General features: G+C 38.1%; 1 protein-coding gene across 7 annotated transcripts in view; it reads right to left on the bottom strand.

Moving 5' to 3' along the window:
- The window catches only part of SLC4A10 (solute carrier family 4 member 10), a 310,427-nt gene continuing 294,654 nt past the window's right edge, over window positions 1-15,773 (bottom strand). For 6 of the 7 annotated variants that reach the window (XM_057551625.1, XM_057551622.1, XM_057551628.1 and 3 more), the window contains 4 exons: window positions 10,455-10,522; window positions 7,808-7,924; window positions 6,931-6,969; window positions 1-2,095 (listed from right to left, as the gene is read on the bottom strand). In XM_057551625.1, the coding sequence (XP_057407608.1) occupies window positions 6,957-6,969; window positions 7,808-7,924; window positions 10,455-10,522 (198 nt within the window). In that variant the 3' untranslated portion in view covers window positions 1-2,095; window positions 6,931-6,956. The remainder of the gene's footprint in view (window positions 2,096-6,930; window positions 6,970-7,807; window positions 7,925-10,454; window positions 10,523-15,773) is intronic. The other variant, XM_057551624.1, reaches the window with a different exon arrangement.

Raw genomic sequence — 15,773 nt, 5'->3', positions numbered from 1 at the left:
TAGGATAAATATTTATTTCCACATAACATTTCTTAGTTGTGAAAAACACAATATCCTAGTCACATTTACACATTACTTAAACTTTGCAATAAATTACATTCAAGATATTCAGTAATTTTGACCAGGAATCTGAAATTAGGAGGAAATATATAACACTACATTTTTCTTATATTTTATATGATTTCAAAATATTAAGATTAACATAGGGATAGCATTAAAATTCACACAAGAACAAAATGACTATAAAAATACTCAGAAATACAGAATTTCATTGGATATGAGTGCTTATTCAAATAGGTGATCATGTGAAGGTTTTAATTCACTATGATCATTTTAAACAGAACAATTATTAATATATTAAAACACTAGGAGGCTGCTTTTGGGACTGACTAGCATGTACAGCTAGTCTAAATCATAAAACAATGGGAATGGTTACATGTAGTATCTGTATTATAAAATACACAAAGGCAATGCATTTGGAATGTAAAGTTTCTGTATTTTTCCTTGGCATTTATAAACACAGACTTTATTAACTACAAACTCTTCTTATATTTTTTAGGCTTATGTTCCATAAACGAAATGGCTCCTTGAAAGACTGTGAGGGGAATTTTACAGAAGGCATCAAAATGTTGAACCCAGTGGAGGCTTTGTTGTTATTTCCTTCATAAGCTTAATCACAAGAGGATTTGTTTTGGTTTTATTTTTCACTTTTCATGTACACTTATACTCAGAATATTAATTCATAGTTTGGAAAAGCCACAGGGCTCTGAATTATTGTAAAACTGGACGCTGAAGATTATAAGGTTGATGATCATTGGTAATTCTTAGGAAACAAGAGCACTATGAGATTTCGTCTTTATTAATTCACATTCATTTGAAGTGAAATAAAATACTGTATTTTTAGTAATGCTCAAAAATTCTTAACTTTCCTTCCTCTCATATAAACTTAGTCAGGATGGATTATTTCATATAGACTGAAATATCTACAGAAGCGTCTCAAACAGAATCTGAAATTTTCATTTAAAAGATTATTTTTCTACAGCATGCATTTAATTAACACGTGGAAAAGAGCTCTGCAGAAGAAAAAATGACAATTGGAGACCTATCAGTCTAACATTAGAACATGATTCAGAAGCAGCATTAAGCAGTCCATGACCTTTAGCAGTGGAATAACTGTACAGGAGTGGAATTTCATGTACAATAACTCACCATGTGGCATTCCACAAGTATGTATATAATAGGTTTATTTGGAAAACACTTTTGTCAATGGGAGGTAAATTTAACAGCATATTTCTGATAAAGATTTATATTGAAAATCTCACAAAACCTACAAAGTTTTTCTAAAGCATTTCATACAAGCCTAGAATATGATCATGTCATCACAACCTGAATATTAAGCAAATACTACTTGACTCTTTGCATTAGTATCTGATTCGTTTAAACAAGTTGTGAATAGGTTTCCATACATATTTTTCAAAATGACTTTAAGTTTTAGTTACATATAAATTCTTAAGTATTAAATGTATCATATTAAATCAAGGAAATGCATAAATACAATTATTAAAAAATGCTTTCAAACTAACTTTTCGATTTGGGTCTTTCGAAATAAGTCACTAATGCTAAGCTATAAAAAATAAAAAGAAGTAAGACTACCTTTCAGAATTCTTCTAAATGAAATTATCAGGTATCTTCAGGTCCCTAAGTAGGAAAATACAAACTAGGTAATATGACTTATCTCTTTAAGAAAGCTATTGCTCTCGTAAAACTGACAATGAGAATCTAGTGTTTACAAATGTCTAAAATACAGCAAGGAACACAGAGATTCTTGCATTAGCTATTGTATATGCTCACAAGGGTGTCTCACTGTTCAGAAGTTTAAACACAGAAATGAAACGAGTATTGCACTACTTACAGTATGAAGGTGGATTTGGGATGAAAGACAGAATTTATAATACATGATCAAAGCAGTTTTATGAATAATTGTGGCACTCCTTTCATATATATGTAAAAAATAAATTGAAGATCAAGTCATAGACAAGTCTCCCTGTCAACACCTTTCCCTGAGTCAGCTTTCTTCTCTTTTCGGCTTTCAATGCTACAGGGGAAAAAGGAGAAATGTATTATTTCAATCCAGCATGGCTACTGGGAGGTCTGCTGGTTCAGACACAAAACCCATCAACCCCAAAACACCACAAGGGTCCTTAGGCATTGCTCTTTCATGCTGCAAAGCATAGATAGATAGCAACAATTAAAATCCTCTGCACTCAGTGAGACAGAAACCAAGAACTGCAGAAAAAGGGAAATTCAAAAAACAAAAACTAAAAAACAAAAACCAGACATTTTAAAAACAGTACCCAAAGCATGCAAGATTAATACCATGGTCCTCATTTGTGCAAATGAATCACTGATGATTGTTGAAAATGCCAGTCATGCCCCTGTCTTAAGATAGCACTGACACTATGAATGACATAAACAAGATGTCGCAGTAGGTATTTCTGGGCCCTGCTGCAAGTGGTGCATCCTTTGTGCACAGACTGGATTCTGATCTTTGGTGAGAACTGCGCTGTCGTCCAGAGGACAGACACGCCTCTGCTGGTCGGGAGGACCCGGTCACCCCGCACACTGCCCTCCAAACACCTGTGCCGTCTCTTCACAGACTAACCCTCCTCCTGTCCATCAGAGGAACGATGTTTCACCTCACTCCTTCCAGAATAAACTCATTCCCAAGTGGCTTCTGTTTTAACTGTTCTCCAATTAACTTTATCAATGGGCAAACTGGTCATGTGACTCTATTATTTTTTAAAAACGATTTTTCCGATGTTCACTTTTCCTACTCTCAAGCTGACACTTTTCACGCGAAATTCAAATAATGCGCTGACACGCATGAAGCTCACACCAAGAGTAGCACATGCATACTCCCGAGGGCCAGCTCTGCTCCCTCCCGGCCACGTCTGGCACAGGCCAAGCCGAACGCTGAGGCCCCTCCCGGGCCCCTCCTGCTGCTGCCTCGAGGGCAACCCACACCCGGCCGCTGGGGCCCTGAGCCGCAAGAACCCACACATTTTTACGGTTCACTTGGGCTCTTAATATAACTATGAGATAGTTGATGGTGGGGAAACCCTTGGTTTTATATAAGTCTTCTCCAAATAAGAAAGGGACAGTTAAAGCCCCCTTTTTCCTACAGGGCCTCCTGTGCAGCTTTCGTAGTGGTCAATAACTTAAGACACATTCTAAGAGTGTGCTTTTTAAATTGTTTTTCCTCCAATTCAAGCTAGAAACAGCCCTTCTCAGTTGTCACCGCCACCCGGCGCCATCAGGTAAGAAGTGCCGGAGCTTCTGCCATCTCTGGCGCGCCGCCAGCGCTGAGAGCTGGTGTGAGCGGGTGTCGACGGCACCCGGGCTTGTGCCTGCCACACTTCTCAGCACACAGTACTCACAGGTCAGAGCAAAGCCACTTTTCCTCTTTTCTGTTCTCCTTCCATGAGAAGAGATGACAGTGTGCACATGATGTGTTGAGAGGCTTAATTGTATTTTTAACTCCTCTATCTGCATGACTCACTTTCTTCTACTTTAAGTTCCTTTCCGATGACAAGTGCCTGCTACGCTACTTTCCAAATTAACTTTTCCCTGGGTGCTACCTGGCTCCCAGTGTCTTCTGCCAAACAAAGCCAATGAGAAAAGGCAGCGGGGGCAGGTAGAGGAAGCCCTGGGCTTGGAGTCGGAAGATGACATTCAGTTTCAGGAAGCTAAGAATGAGCTGTGTGACCTTGGACTAGCTGTTTAATTTCTCTGGGACTTGGTTTCCTCATCTGCACACTAGTTTTGGACTAAATGGCCTCTAAGTTTTCTTGTAGCTTGAATGCCAGAATTCTGAGGCTGGTAGTCTCAATTCCAATGAGCTCTAACTTTTGAAAGATAGAAAAGCACATTCTATCTGTAGGAGACTGTGGGGACGGAGACATACTGGTCTCTACACATTCACAGTTCCTGTGGGCACAATACTCCATAACCTTTCAATAAGTGAGCAAGTTCCCAGTGGCACTATTAGCCATCAGGCAGTGAAAGCAAAGTGATTCATAAAGTCAATATCATTCACAGACATGCTTCCTCCTGATGTTCTGCTTTGGTCATACTGGTTGTTTGGTTACAAAACAATAACCAATTAAATGATTGGGCATTTTTTTCCCCCATCTTTAAAACCAGTGGTTCTGATATCAGATCAGATTGCAGCAATGAAGCAGAAATTTTATGACCAGCTCAAGACTTCTATGAAAAAATATTATTGACTTGAATCTTCTTAGTGCATGGCTATTACCCTCTTTATTCTTTGTTACATTCATTTTCAGGATGCCAATCAATTCTAAATTTCCATTGTAATAAATATATTATATCAATATATATTTATTAAATGTATATCATATCTATTACATGCTACTACAATAAACACATATTGCATATCTATTATATACCAGGTACTTTGTAAGGACCAAGGGACACAAGATGGATGAGACAAAACATAAGGAAGTAATATTTCAAGAGAGGGCAAAATGTGACCCACTACCTTCATGCTGCCAGGCACTCTGTGAAACTGTTATTTGTCAATGACACCATAGTAGTTGATATACATAACATTTACCAAGCAGTCATGAGAGGGCTGAGGCCTAGGAGATTAGAGCAAAGAAGCATCCAGCATGGAAGGGGGCGGGGGTGTGGGGACAAGAGAGCAGGGGCCGTGTCCCTAGACCCTAGCCTCTGCCACCAAGGCAAAGCCAAGTGCTGCCAGGTACCTGCCCAAGAAATGCTGGTCTTGGGTGTCAGTGTGTCATGGCAGTTGCTCACCTATTCTGATGCGATGTGGTTTTTAATGTGACCTATTTCCATCAATTCATTTAAATAAGCTGTGGAGGAGCTTGTCCCATGTATGTACAGTGCTGTTGAACTAGGATCAGATTAGACATCCTGCAGATGTGGTAGAACCTGCAGTCAGTTCTTAGATCCTTCTTTCAGTTTAGCTGGGTGAATTTGTTTGGACAACATAAAGCGAATGAAATAATGGAGAAAATATAACTGCTATGCCAAATTCCACTCAGAAAAGGTATCTAGGCTTCTCTGATAGGCATTGGGGCCTATAGTGGGGGATAGGATGAAAACACCTAGGGGTGGGGTGTCAGAGACTGCTGGGAAGCCAGCTGAGGTCTCGAGAGAGAGACCCTGAGAACCTGGTCTTTAGGGCGTTTTTTGCCAATGGACACGCTAGCAGGTATAGCATTTTTACAGTTCCTGGTCATCACACTTCAGTGCCTTCAACAGATACCAGGAGAAAGCGGTGGCTTTGGGAGAGTATTGCTGTTGTTAATATTGGTGGTTTTAGGATTTCTGGAAGCCACACTCTTTCTGCCAGTTTCCTCTGTTATGAAGAAGAAAGACATGAATAACTAACTGAGAGAGATTTTTCACGTGGAAAGCTACAGATTTTATCACATTTAAAAGTAAAGAAAACTGGGTAAACTTTCATTCCACAATAGTTTTGAATCTCATGTTAGTGGGAACATAGGTTCAAAGAATAAGAAAAAAGTGGTTATATGAAAATATAAAGGGTGATCTATTTAAAATTGAGTCTGCTTTTAGGCACACTACATTGTTCACTAGAATTAGTCTACTGTGAGAAGTAATCTGACACATATTGTAAACAATTGAGTTTTTCTGGTGAAAAGCATCACTTGACTTATTTACTTTAGGGAGTACCTAAAATATCATGCCATAAAACTGTTGCTTGAACCAAGGAAAAATAGGGAAAGAGTTTTCACTATGGATCTGTAGAGTACAGGAAGAAAAGCAATCTCTAAGTCTGATTGTCTCAAATTCTTCACATATTCCCATGGCTGGCATTTTATTTTGAGCTTGTAAACCTGGACTTCACATTTTTAAAAATCAGAGAAACGCCATAGTTTTAATGAGAAAGGGTCCACAAGCATATATTTCAATAGGTTTGAGAAACTGCCCTTCTCATGACTGATTTTCTTCCAAGACGTCTAGCAAATCAGAACTACTGTGAGGATGACTCTATCAGACTGTGGCAGGGATCTTTGGGAAAAGAAGATAAAGCATGTTTTAGAATAAAATATTACTTCTGCTTGAGCCAAGCAAAGAAATACATGAAGATTTTAAAGCCTTGTTAAAAGACAGAAAATATCAACCAAAAGTCTTTGAGAAAGCCTGTTGAGTAACTTACATTAACCTCCTTTTGGAGAAAGTGGTGGAGGTATTTGAAGGAAGAGAAAGAGAGGGAGAGGGGGAGAAGAGGGAGAAAGAAAGAAAGAGAGAGAGAACATGAAGTAATCCCCCAGCTTTATGGGGGGAAGACTCCTAGACTCTCTGCACATCCACTGTTGGTGTTGTTTATGCTGTTTAAGATAGATATGACACTGAAGCAGCATGCCATTTTGGGGTGACAAAAACCATCAATAAGAGATATCCTCTAAGTCTAATGTCGCCTCTTTTTCTAACCCATGTTTCCAGATAGTTCTCATGAAGATAAAGCTTGCAGTTTTGGAAGCATGGTGGTGCGTAAATGGAAGTTCCCAGCTTTGCAATTTCTTAATTCAAGGGATAAATTTTCTTTTTCAAATATAGAAATTTGATGTTATTATTAAATACAGTTCTAAGAGGTTTGTTGATTTATATATGATGCATTTGTACAAGTCATGTGGGGAAAAAAGTTTACTCAAGTTTCAAACCCTCTTAAAGAGCTGAGTGGTTATAGGAACACCGTAAACACTCAGTGTGACACTGGATCTAAACCCAAGACTCTCCACGCCTTTTGCCTCCCCAAAACTCACACAAAGAACATAGGCTGACCAGGTTTCTAGAAGACACCATTTAACAAAAGGAAATGCAACCAAGGAATAGGTTTGAGGGAAAGGGTCTTACCTTTGGGGAATCAGCTTCTAGAGTGATTAGGAAGGGGAGCTTATGACAAAAATGTAATATAAAAATTAAGTAGAAAAAGTTAATTTAAGGTCATGAAAATAAAGGAAATTAATAACTAAACACCGTCCCAAATCCCTCAATCACTCTTTAATATGAAGAAATATTAGCATAATACAGAGATTTTTCTTCAGATCAACATCTAAGAAGACTGGATGGTTTGAACTCTTATTTATAAATTCTGGAAAATGCAGTTAGAAATCCTGTGATGACTCTTGATATTTAAGGACACACTCTTCCCACCTCATGCATTTAAAACTATCATCCACAACTGCAGGAGTTGTTTGTAATGTTTGCATACAGAGAAGTAAAAATGGATAAAACTTTCTGGAACTGAAAGTTTTGGGGTAAAAAGGTTACGGAAGGTTTTTCAGGGGGTTGGAATAAGGGACTGGAAATAATCTAAATACAAAATTACCATTGCATGTGCCACATGGGTTTTAAAAAGGACAACAGGAGAATGAAAAACGTGGTCAGACATCTAAGGGGGTCCTGAGAAGTGGGTGATGAGGGATTACACTAAAATCCTACTGCAAAAGAGTAGGCCAAAATGAATGTCCAAAAATGTCCTGCATTGGGACTCATTTATAGCACCATTTCTCCCCACTGTCATAGTTTTGGAGTGAGCTTTCAATTTGAAAGGGAGATGTTGAAAACATACCAACAAATGTGATAATTGCGATTTCTACCCACTTTTTAAAAGAATTTTCTGAAAGATTTTAGATCTAAGTGCAATGGAAACCAATGCTATTCTTTTAATGGATTCATGTCATTAAATGACTGGGATCATTATAAATTCACATTATTTTAGAATTCAAACCTTTTAGAAGGAAAGCTTGACTCCTTATCTTTTGAGTTATCGGCAGTAATCAGAAGGTTCCTCCACAAGGCAGTCTTTGACATTTCATCAGAAATATTGATCACAGATGGATCATCTCTAGATAGGAGTTTACGCAAAATGAAAGAATAAACATTAAATAAGAAACTGCAGTTATCTAGCGATAGACACTAAATATAGGACAGTCTTATGCGTCTGTACAGTATTTTTGATCATTAAAAATTAAGTATTAAATAGTTCTCTCCCCAAAAACTATGAAGAATAAAAATCTAAATGAAAGATTCTAGTTATATAGAAACTGGTTTGGGGTACAGTTTTCCTAATCCATTTCAAATGACAGAGTTTAGGTTCTGCATGTTCATTGCTGGGCCTCTTGCCTCTACATTCATAGCGCAGCAGAGCTCTTCCCCCCTCCGCTCAGACTCGACAGTGGCTCCCACCCACTCAAAGTAAAAGCCCAGTGGATGGGCTGTAAGGCCCTGTCCCTACCCTTACCCTCTAACTTCACCTTCTGCTATTACACCCCCGGCTCCTTCCTCTCCAGCCACAATGCAATGGCCTCCTGACTGTCCTGGGACACTACAGGCTTTCTGCTCCCTCAGGGCCTTGTACTTGCTCTTCCCTCTGCCTATAACGTTCCTTTACGTGGTATAACCCTTTCCTTCCTTAGTTCAAATGTCACCTGCTCAGATAGGCCTTTGCTGACTGCCCCATTTAAAATTTCTGTTTCCATCGCCTCATAGCAACCTCACCCCTCTTTTTTGCTTTATGTTTTTGTTGCACTTTTCACCATTTGAAATACTGTACTACATGACTTGTTCATTTGTTTATTTCCTGTCTCCCCCCCACCTCTACTCTACTTGAATATAAGCTTCATGAGAACAAGGATTCTTGCCCATTGGTCCACTGCTGTTCCCCCACGACCTAGACAGAGCCTGGCACTTGGTATCCACTCAATAAATATTCATTGAATAAATGAAGGCAGCCTGTGTATTTGACAGGGTTTTTCCAAATGACTGGGGGAGCCTGTAATATCAGGGCCTGTACTATGCTGGATGCATTTTTTACATTTTAAAATTGAACCAATTATAGGTGCCGTTTAGAACTCTCTAAAACATTCCCAGGGCTAGAAAGGCAACCAAATATCAACAGAGATAAAACACAGGCCAAGTCAAAGAAAGTTTCATTGGGTGAGAAATCAGTGCTCTTCTTACCACACGTAAAAAAAGATTCTCTGCTGTGGAAAAAGTCATGTTCTACAGAAATTCTAAGCTGACCTCACATGCCCCTCATTGTGGACATTCACAGGAGGGCAACAAATTCCATTTTGAAGAGGAACATTGAGAGTCTGGAGCAAAACAGGTCTCACAGGCTCCTTCCTTGCCCAATCTGGACATGTGTTCTTTAATACCTCTAATTCATCCAGCCCTTGGTAACTCAAAGCATGAGATCAACTAGTTTCCAAAAGCATGTCATGTAGAATATAAGTCTTTCATGATATTATGTGAAAAAGAGTCCTGTGAGCAAAATAGTTTAGAAAATGCTGGATGCAACAACGTTAAACTTTTTTTTTTTTTTTAATGCCAGTACCAGAGTCTTTAATGTGCCAATGTGCATTGTGAATCTCTAAATTAAAATGTGGTATGGAACATTTTTCAGACTAATTAAACCACAAAATCCTTTTAAGAGGGGTACCACAGAGACTAGGTAGATTTCTGTAGAACACAGTTGGGAATATGCTGATTCAACTAAACAATCAACAGGATTTTAAAATTTAAATATTGTAAAAAAAAAACAAACAAGAAAGAGAGAGAGAAAGAAAGGAAAAATGCCTTCTAGACTTGTGCTCACTCGTAAGTGGTAGATAATTATATTTTTTAAATCTAGGGAATATGGTCTTACAGTTAGACCCTGAAGATCCACTCCTATTTTTTTAACACTATGAAAAATCTCCTCTTCAGACAAATGTCTTCTATGCTTTTTTACTGGTATGGCCCTATATTATCCTTAAGCACTTTGAGATCATATATATAATTTTTTGCCAAATACTTTCAAAAGTTTTATTATAACTTAGAGGAGTCTGCCTTTTTTCTTTTTTTGCTCTGTCTTTGTGCATAAAGAAGATTAGCACAATCTTCTTTATGGAGAGTTACATAAATATTTCCTAAAACGACCGGTATAAATGAATCCTTCAATTCAGGAAATGGCTTATCTCTTTGGAAGTGTCTTTTTGAAGGGGTAAACGCTGCTTCTCCCAGAGTTCAAACATTTACATGTGATGAATTTAGTAAATACCTAGCATTTATCCCAGAATTGAATCTTGACCTGTCTTCAGGTACTACTTTCACAGAATATGAAAGAGAGCTTTCATATTCATTATAAAATAGGAGAAGACTTCAGACAACAGCTCCCTGCCTCGCTTCATTTTAAGCAACTTGGCTATAGTCAGCGTCTAGTGGCAGAACTTAGTACTGGGACAGGGTAATCTAACACCTAGTTTCAGTTCTTTCTACTCTAACACAACGTCAACAAACCTCTATAGGAATCCACACATATGAAATTCTTAAGTAGAGTGTATAACAACACATTCCATTACTCATATTGGTGTGTTTTTACATTTATATCTTACCTATAGTGCCCTTCCAATGGGAGTTGTACTGTGCCCTCATCTTCCATAGCTAGCATACTTTGTTCTTCCTGGCAAGACAAATGTAAAATATACAAAGTGAACCCGATGAGTCTCCACTTTACATTAAAGAAGAAACAGAGATTAATGTTTCACTATCTCATTAACCTCAGAACCTTCCACTTTGTTTGCATTTATTAATGCTAGCACAGGTCTTTTCAATAAAGCATCAGCTACCAAGAACATAAGTAATTAATGAGTCTTATACCACAAAGTAATTTAAATGCTAACAATAGCCTCCTTCATGTCACTCAATGTAAAACATGGTTATTTTCCAAGATTTTTTTTTAAATAATCTAAATTTTACAAGGACAAACATATGGGTAATGTAATCATTTTCATTGTTGAAATTACATTCCCAGAATGCTCTGTTAGAAAGGAATGAGAGATGTATTTAGGGCAGTGGTTTTCAAACTTTAGTTTACATCAGAATCACCTGGAGGGGTTATTAAAAATACAGATTACTGGGCCACACCTCCAGAGTCTGATTCAGTCGGTTTGGAGCAGGGCCCAAGTAACACATCTAACAAGCTTCCAGGTGATGCTGATTATGCTGGTCTGAAGACAATACTTTGAGACTTGGAAATAGACAGTAGAAGATATCTTCCTCTATGGACCAAAACACAGGAGTGCTTTCCACTTAGACTCATCGTAAGCTTTTGTTTTAGGCCTCAGATTTCTTTTCACAATGACAATGTTCCACCCTCCCCCAAAGGATGGTAATGCTTCATATTCATTTCTTCCTATATGATGTTTTAAAAGTATATCTTTGGGATGAAGATAATCTTATGTAGCACTGAAATGTCCTGGTTTAGTGTTCAATAATGTTATAATTAACCTTTTTCCATGTACCAAAAAATAAACATAGTTATCTCCAGATTATAGCTCCTATTTAATGCATTTATTTTCGAGTGGGTCAATTAGGAACGTTCAAGTTTAGAGAACTATTTGGGGCCATTTAAAAATGTTAGAATTATCGGCTCTAATTCCAGAACTGGAATTTTAAGTTGTGTAGAGATGAAGAGCTAGGTGACTTTCCTGACCAAATGGGAACTGAAGACAGAAAACAGGGAAGGCCCTGGAGCCTCATTGCTTTCCCTCTTTCAGTAGCTTAGCAGTAGCTTGGCTGGTCTAAATCAGGTTCCAGAAACACATGACCTTTGGCTGATGTCATTATTCCTGGCATGCAAGACTGTTCCTAGGGTCCTCAACTTGCATGCTGCCTAGTCTGACAAACCATTGCCATATTTCTTGTTACTTAAAGAAACAGTGTTTTCTACAGTCTCTTCAGCTAACCTATGAATATATAACGTAATGTGTGGGCAGGTCTCGTTTTTACTCTTTAAGTGCTCTCCCTACACATCCGACCTGTGACTAAGGCAGGCTCCCCTCTGCTGGGACCTTAGCCATGCTGCATACAGAATATCTATGCTCAGCCTATGCTGTGAATAATGGAGAGGCCAGGGGACTGTATGAGATCTGCTACTTCTCTGCTTATAAACTACACCCCCCCGCCCCAACCCAATGTTATATTTATACTCTGCGGTGCTATGGGCATGTGTCTGTTACCCCTTTGCATTACAGGAATTCATTCTATTCTCTTTCCCTGTTACTTTTCAAGGAAAATTGTTCTTTTAAGACCTCTCCGATGTACATTATTTCTTACGTATTATGCCTATTCCCCATGTTATTTGGAGATACCATTAGTACTAATTCATGGTGAGTAGACAGTATCATTGGTTTGAAATTACACATTTAAGCATTTGAGCAGAACTAATCTGTAGTCTAAAATGATGTACGCCTTGCCAATGGATTAGTCTCTACATATGGAAATAATACATGTGCCATATTAATTTATATGCACATCATTGAGGCCATGGGCAGAACATATGTATCCTTTCAGGAAGAAAAGGTTATCTTAATGCACATGGAGGAACATAAAGAGAAAACATTCAGCAACCCCAAACGCGATTTAAGTAAAACCAAATACAAACAAAATGTAATGCTTTCCTTGGTTGTCCACTGAAAGGTAAGCTTGGTATGTAGTATCTTTTCTGACCAACTTGGAATAAAGTGTCAAGAAGTCAGGTAGACAAGGTTTAATAAAGAGTAAAACTCAAAAAAAGCTGAAGGGAAGAACAGTGCCATCAGTGCTTAGGTTACCTGGCAGCAGAAAACTAAGGCTCGAGATTCAATCTAACAGCAAAAAATTGGACCAAAGCTTTGGGAACAATTTTGGTTTTTTCCTCAGATGATTTTCCACTTTTCTCTCAAATTGCTTTCAATAATTATTTTGCACTCTGTGGCTTGTTAGCATGTGTGGGCTTTATACTAGTCATAATTCTATCCAAACAAAAACTCATCACCTCTAAAGATAGCATTTCCAAGCCATGCTTATCTGAAGAGAAGGGTGGCAGAGCAGCCGCTGCCTTCAGTGCCAGAAGGAAGCTGGGTGGGCCCCAGAGCTCGGGGATAGAGGGCCGGCTGCATCCTAGGCAGCACTGTGGAGGAAGCCAAAAATTGAGACTTTCTGGGGAGGAGCAGTCAAACCAGGCACCAGCCGTCATGACAATCACAACCTAGTTTATCTCAATCATACAGGAAAAGAGAGAGAAAGCAAAAAGCTTACTGGGTATCCTTCACTTTATAAGTCTGAAGTATCCTAAAATGAGTTCCATTCAGCATTTCATTTACACAGTGTCCATCAAAAAATATGCTGAGCTCTACAACATGGAGATTTTACAAAGGATGATGATCAAAACCCCCAAGAGCACCTGAGGGGGTTTTGCCAATTTGACTAGAGGAATGTTCATATTCTGATTTGAACACCATCTTTTAATTAAGATAGCCAAAGCATTGGTCGGATACTAAATAAGTGAAGGACAGTTAATGCTATAGCCAGTAAAAGGCAGAAAAATAGAGGCTTAAAAACAAATCTATTCAGTAGCACTCAAATATTTACTGAGTATGTATTATGTGCTAGGCACACAGTGAACAAAAAGAATAATCCAGGAGCTATTCGTGAATCCATTCAGCAAATACGTATTAAGCATGATCTTCAAGACAGGTAATCTGCTAGGTACTGGGCATACAACAATGAAAAGAAAGCCATAAACCCTACTCTCAGAGGATGAGAAGGATCACTGTAGAAAGTATAGGACCAGAGGCAGTGGTATCTGGGCCAGTCTTATCTGATCAGTTTGGTAATAGAAAGGAAGAAATTTAGGTGGGAAGAAACAATATGGGTCAAGGATAAAAGGTAGGAATAAATAGGACATGTTTGCACGACAATGAACAACTAGCCTGGCTGGGGCCAAAGGCCTGTGCTGAGTAGAAAAGGAAAATAAAATCAGGGTTAAATCGTGGTGTGTTTTGATGAATAAGATGTTATATATAAAATTACATCCTGAATCTGAATTATAGTTTGTGATAGTGTAAAAAATACAATTCATATATTATGATACCTAACAAATGCTCTACCTTTAGTGAAATAGGTAACATCAGTTACTGTATTCATTTCTCATGTAAAGTCTGTATCTATGTGGGAGCCCTCAAATAGCTCAAAGTACCAACAACAGCAGCACAGAGCCAATGTTCATAAACATATCTATTGTATTAGAGAGAGAAAACATTCAGCAGTTTTAGAATTCATAGATCTTAAAAAATGGAAGGGACTTCAGAAATCAAGTTTAACCCCTTTATTTTACCCAAGAAGACAACAGGGCCTACAGAACCTAAGAAGTGTTTGATCATTTCCTTCCCCAATTACTAATAGAATAGATAATGCTACAAGCATCACACACACACACACACACACACACACACACATACATACACACATAATAATTTGTAAACCATAAAATGTTATATTTATAAGAGGTATTCCTTAAAATTTCCAATATGTAGAAGAGCCAATACATAAAACAACTCACTTTAACAATGAAAACTGAAAAGAAAAAATGAGGAGGAGGAGTAGTCTATATAGAATTCATATAGATAGATGGATGCAACATGTTTTTTCATCAGAATATTTGATTCAGTTTCTCTAATTGACTTATCTAAATTATTATAAAATACAATAATTCTTGGATTTAGAAGACTATATTCTGGTGTTGTAAAGTCTGTGGGTTTAGGAAAGGTCTTGTCTCAAATTTTAGCACACATCAGAATCACCTGGAGGTCTTGATAACACAGAATCTGGCCCTATCTCCAGAGTTTTGACTCAGTAGGTTTAGAGTAGAGTCCAAGAATTCAGATTGTAACAAGTTGACAGGTGTTGGCTGATACAGCAGAGGTCATGGGACTACACTTTGAAAACCACTGCTTGAGGAAGAAGAATATGCTTGCCTTGCTCTAAGATTCAATTAGAAATAACATTTGCCTGTGCAATAATTAGGCCATGCTTCCCAAATCCACAACCAATTCTGATCTTTCTGAGCAGTAAGACATGCTCTCTAATTTGTTTAATTGCACTTGTTTTTAGATTCTTTTCCATCTTCTTGGCCTTGCTCATGAGACTGCTTCATACAGATCACAAGTCCCACTTGCCCCCCTCCTTTTTTTCCCTATAGCATATATGTTAGAGTGAACCTCCCACAAACCAAGAGGTGTCAATATCATGATCACTGCACAGAGTTGAATTTCCAGGATTTATCTGACATTAACCTCCTTCTCCCTCACCGAGGAGCAAACATTCTGCTGGGGCTTACTGCTTTAACAGCAGCCCTTTTGTCAAATGTGTACAATGTCCTAGAGAATACTGAAGTAGGAAGGAAAGCGTGTTGGTACTCTGAGCACATTTGGACATCCAGAATTTGATTCTGCAGCCTTCCCTTTACACAGAGCAATGTGCAAAATGTCAGGGTTCCAATATTCATTTCTATCCTGATTATAATCCTTTCTTTCTAAAAACTGAAGCATATGCATATGCATATGCATGAAGTACATGAAAATTTGGAACAGAAGCTCTGCGACCTTGGACTGGCCTGTGTAGCTATTTATTCTGCTTAACTCATTATTGAATTTTAAGGTCAAACTAATGTTTTCTCAGTGCCATAAGACCAGAAGTGGGCTACTGATAGTAAAACCTTGGATGATAAAGGTACAAGCTTGTAACTATCATCAAAAGGACAAGAGGTGAGCCTATTTTAAATTCAAGTCTCAGGGAGCTGAGACATTTCTGCTCTTTACCATCTTTCCAGATCACAATCAAAGTTACACAATTAATTTGAGTAATTGCAGAAATGCAACATTTTTTGGAGA

Source organism: Balaenoptera acutorostrata, chromosome 8, assembly GCF_949987535.1.
Source record: "Balaenoptera acutorostrata chromosome 8, mBalAcu1.1, whole genome shotgun sequence".
Taxonomy (NCBI): Eukaryota; Metazoa; Chordata; class Mammalia; order Artiodactyla; family Balaenopteridae; genus Balaenoptera; species Balaenoptera acutorostrata.
Note: the sequence above shows the minus strand (reverse complement) of the source record. Positions and strands in the feature narration are given on the sequence as shown.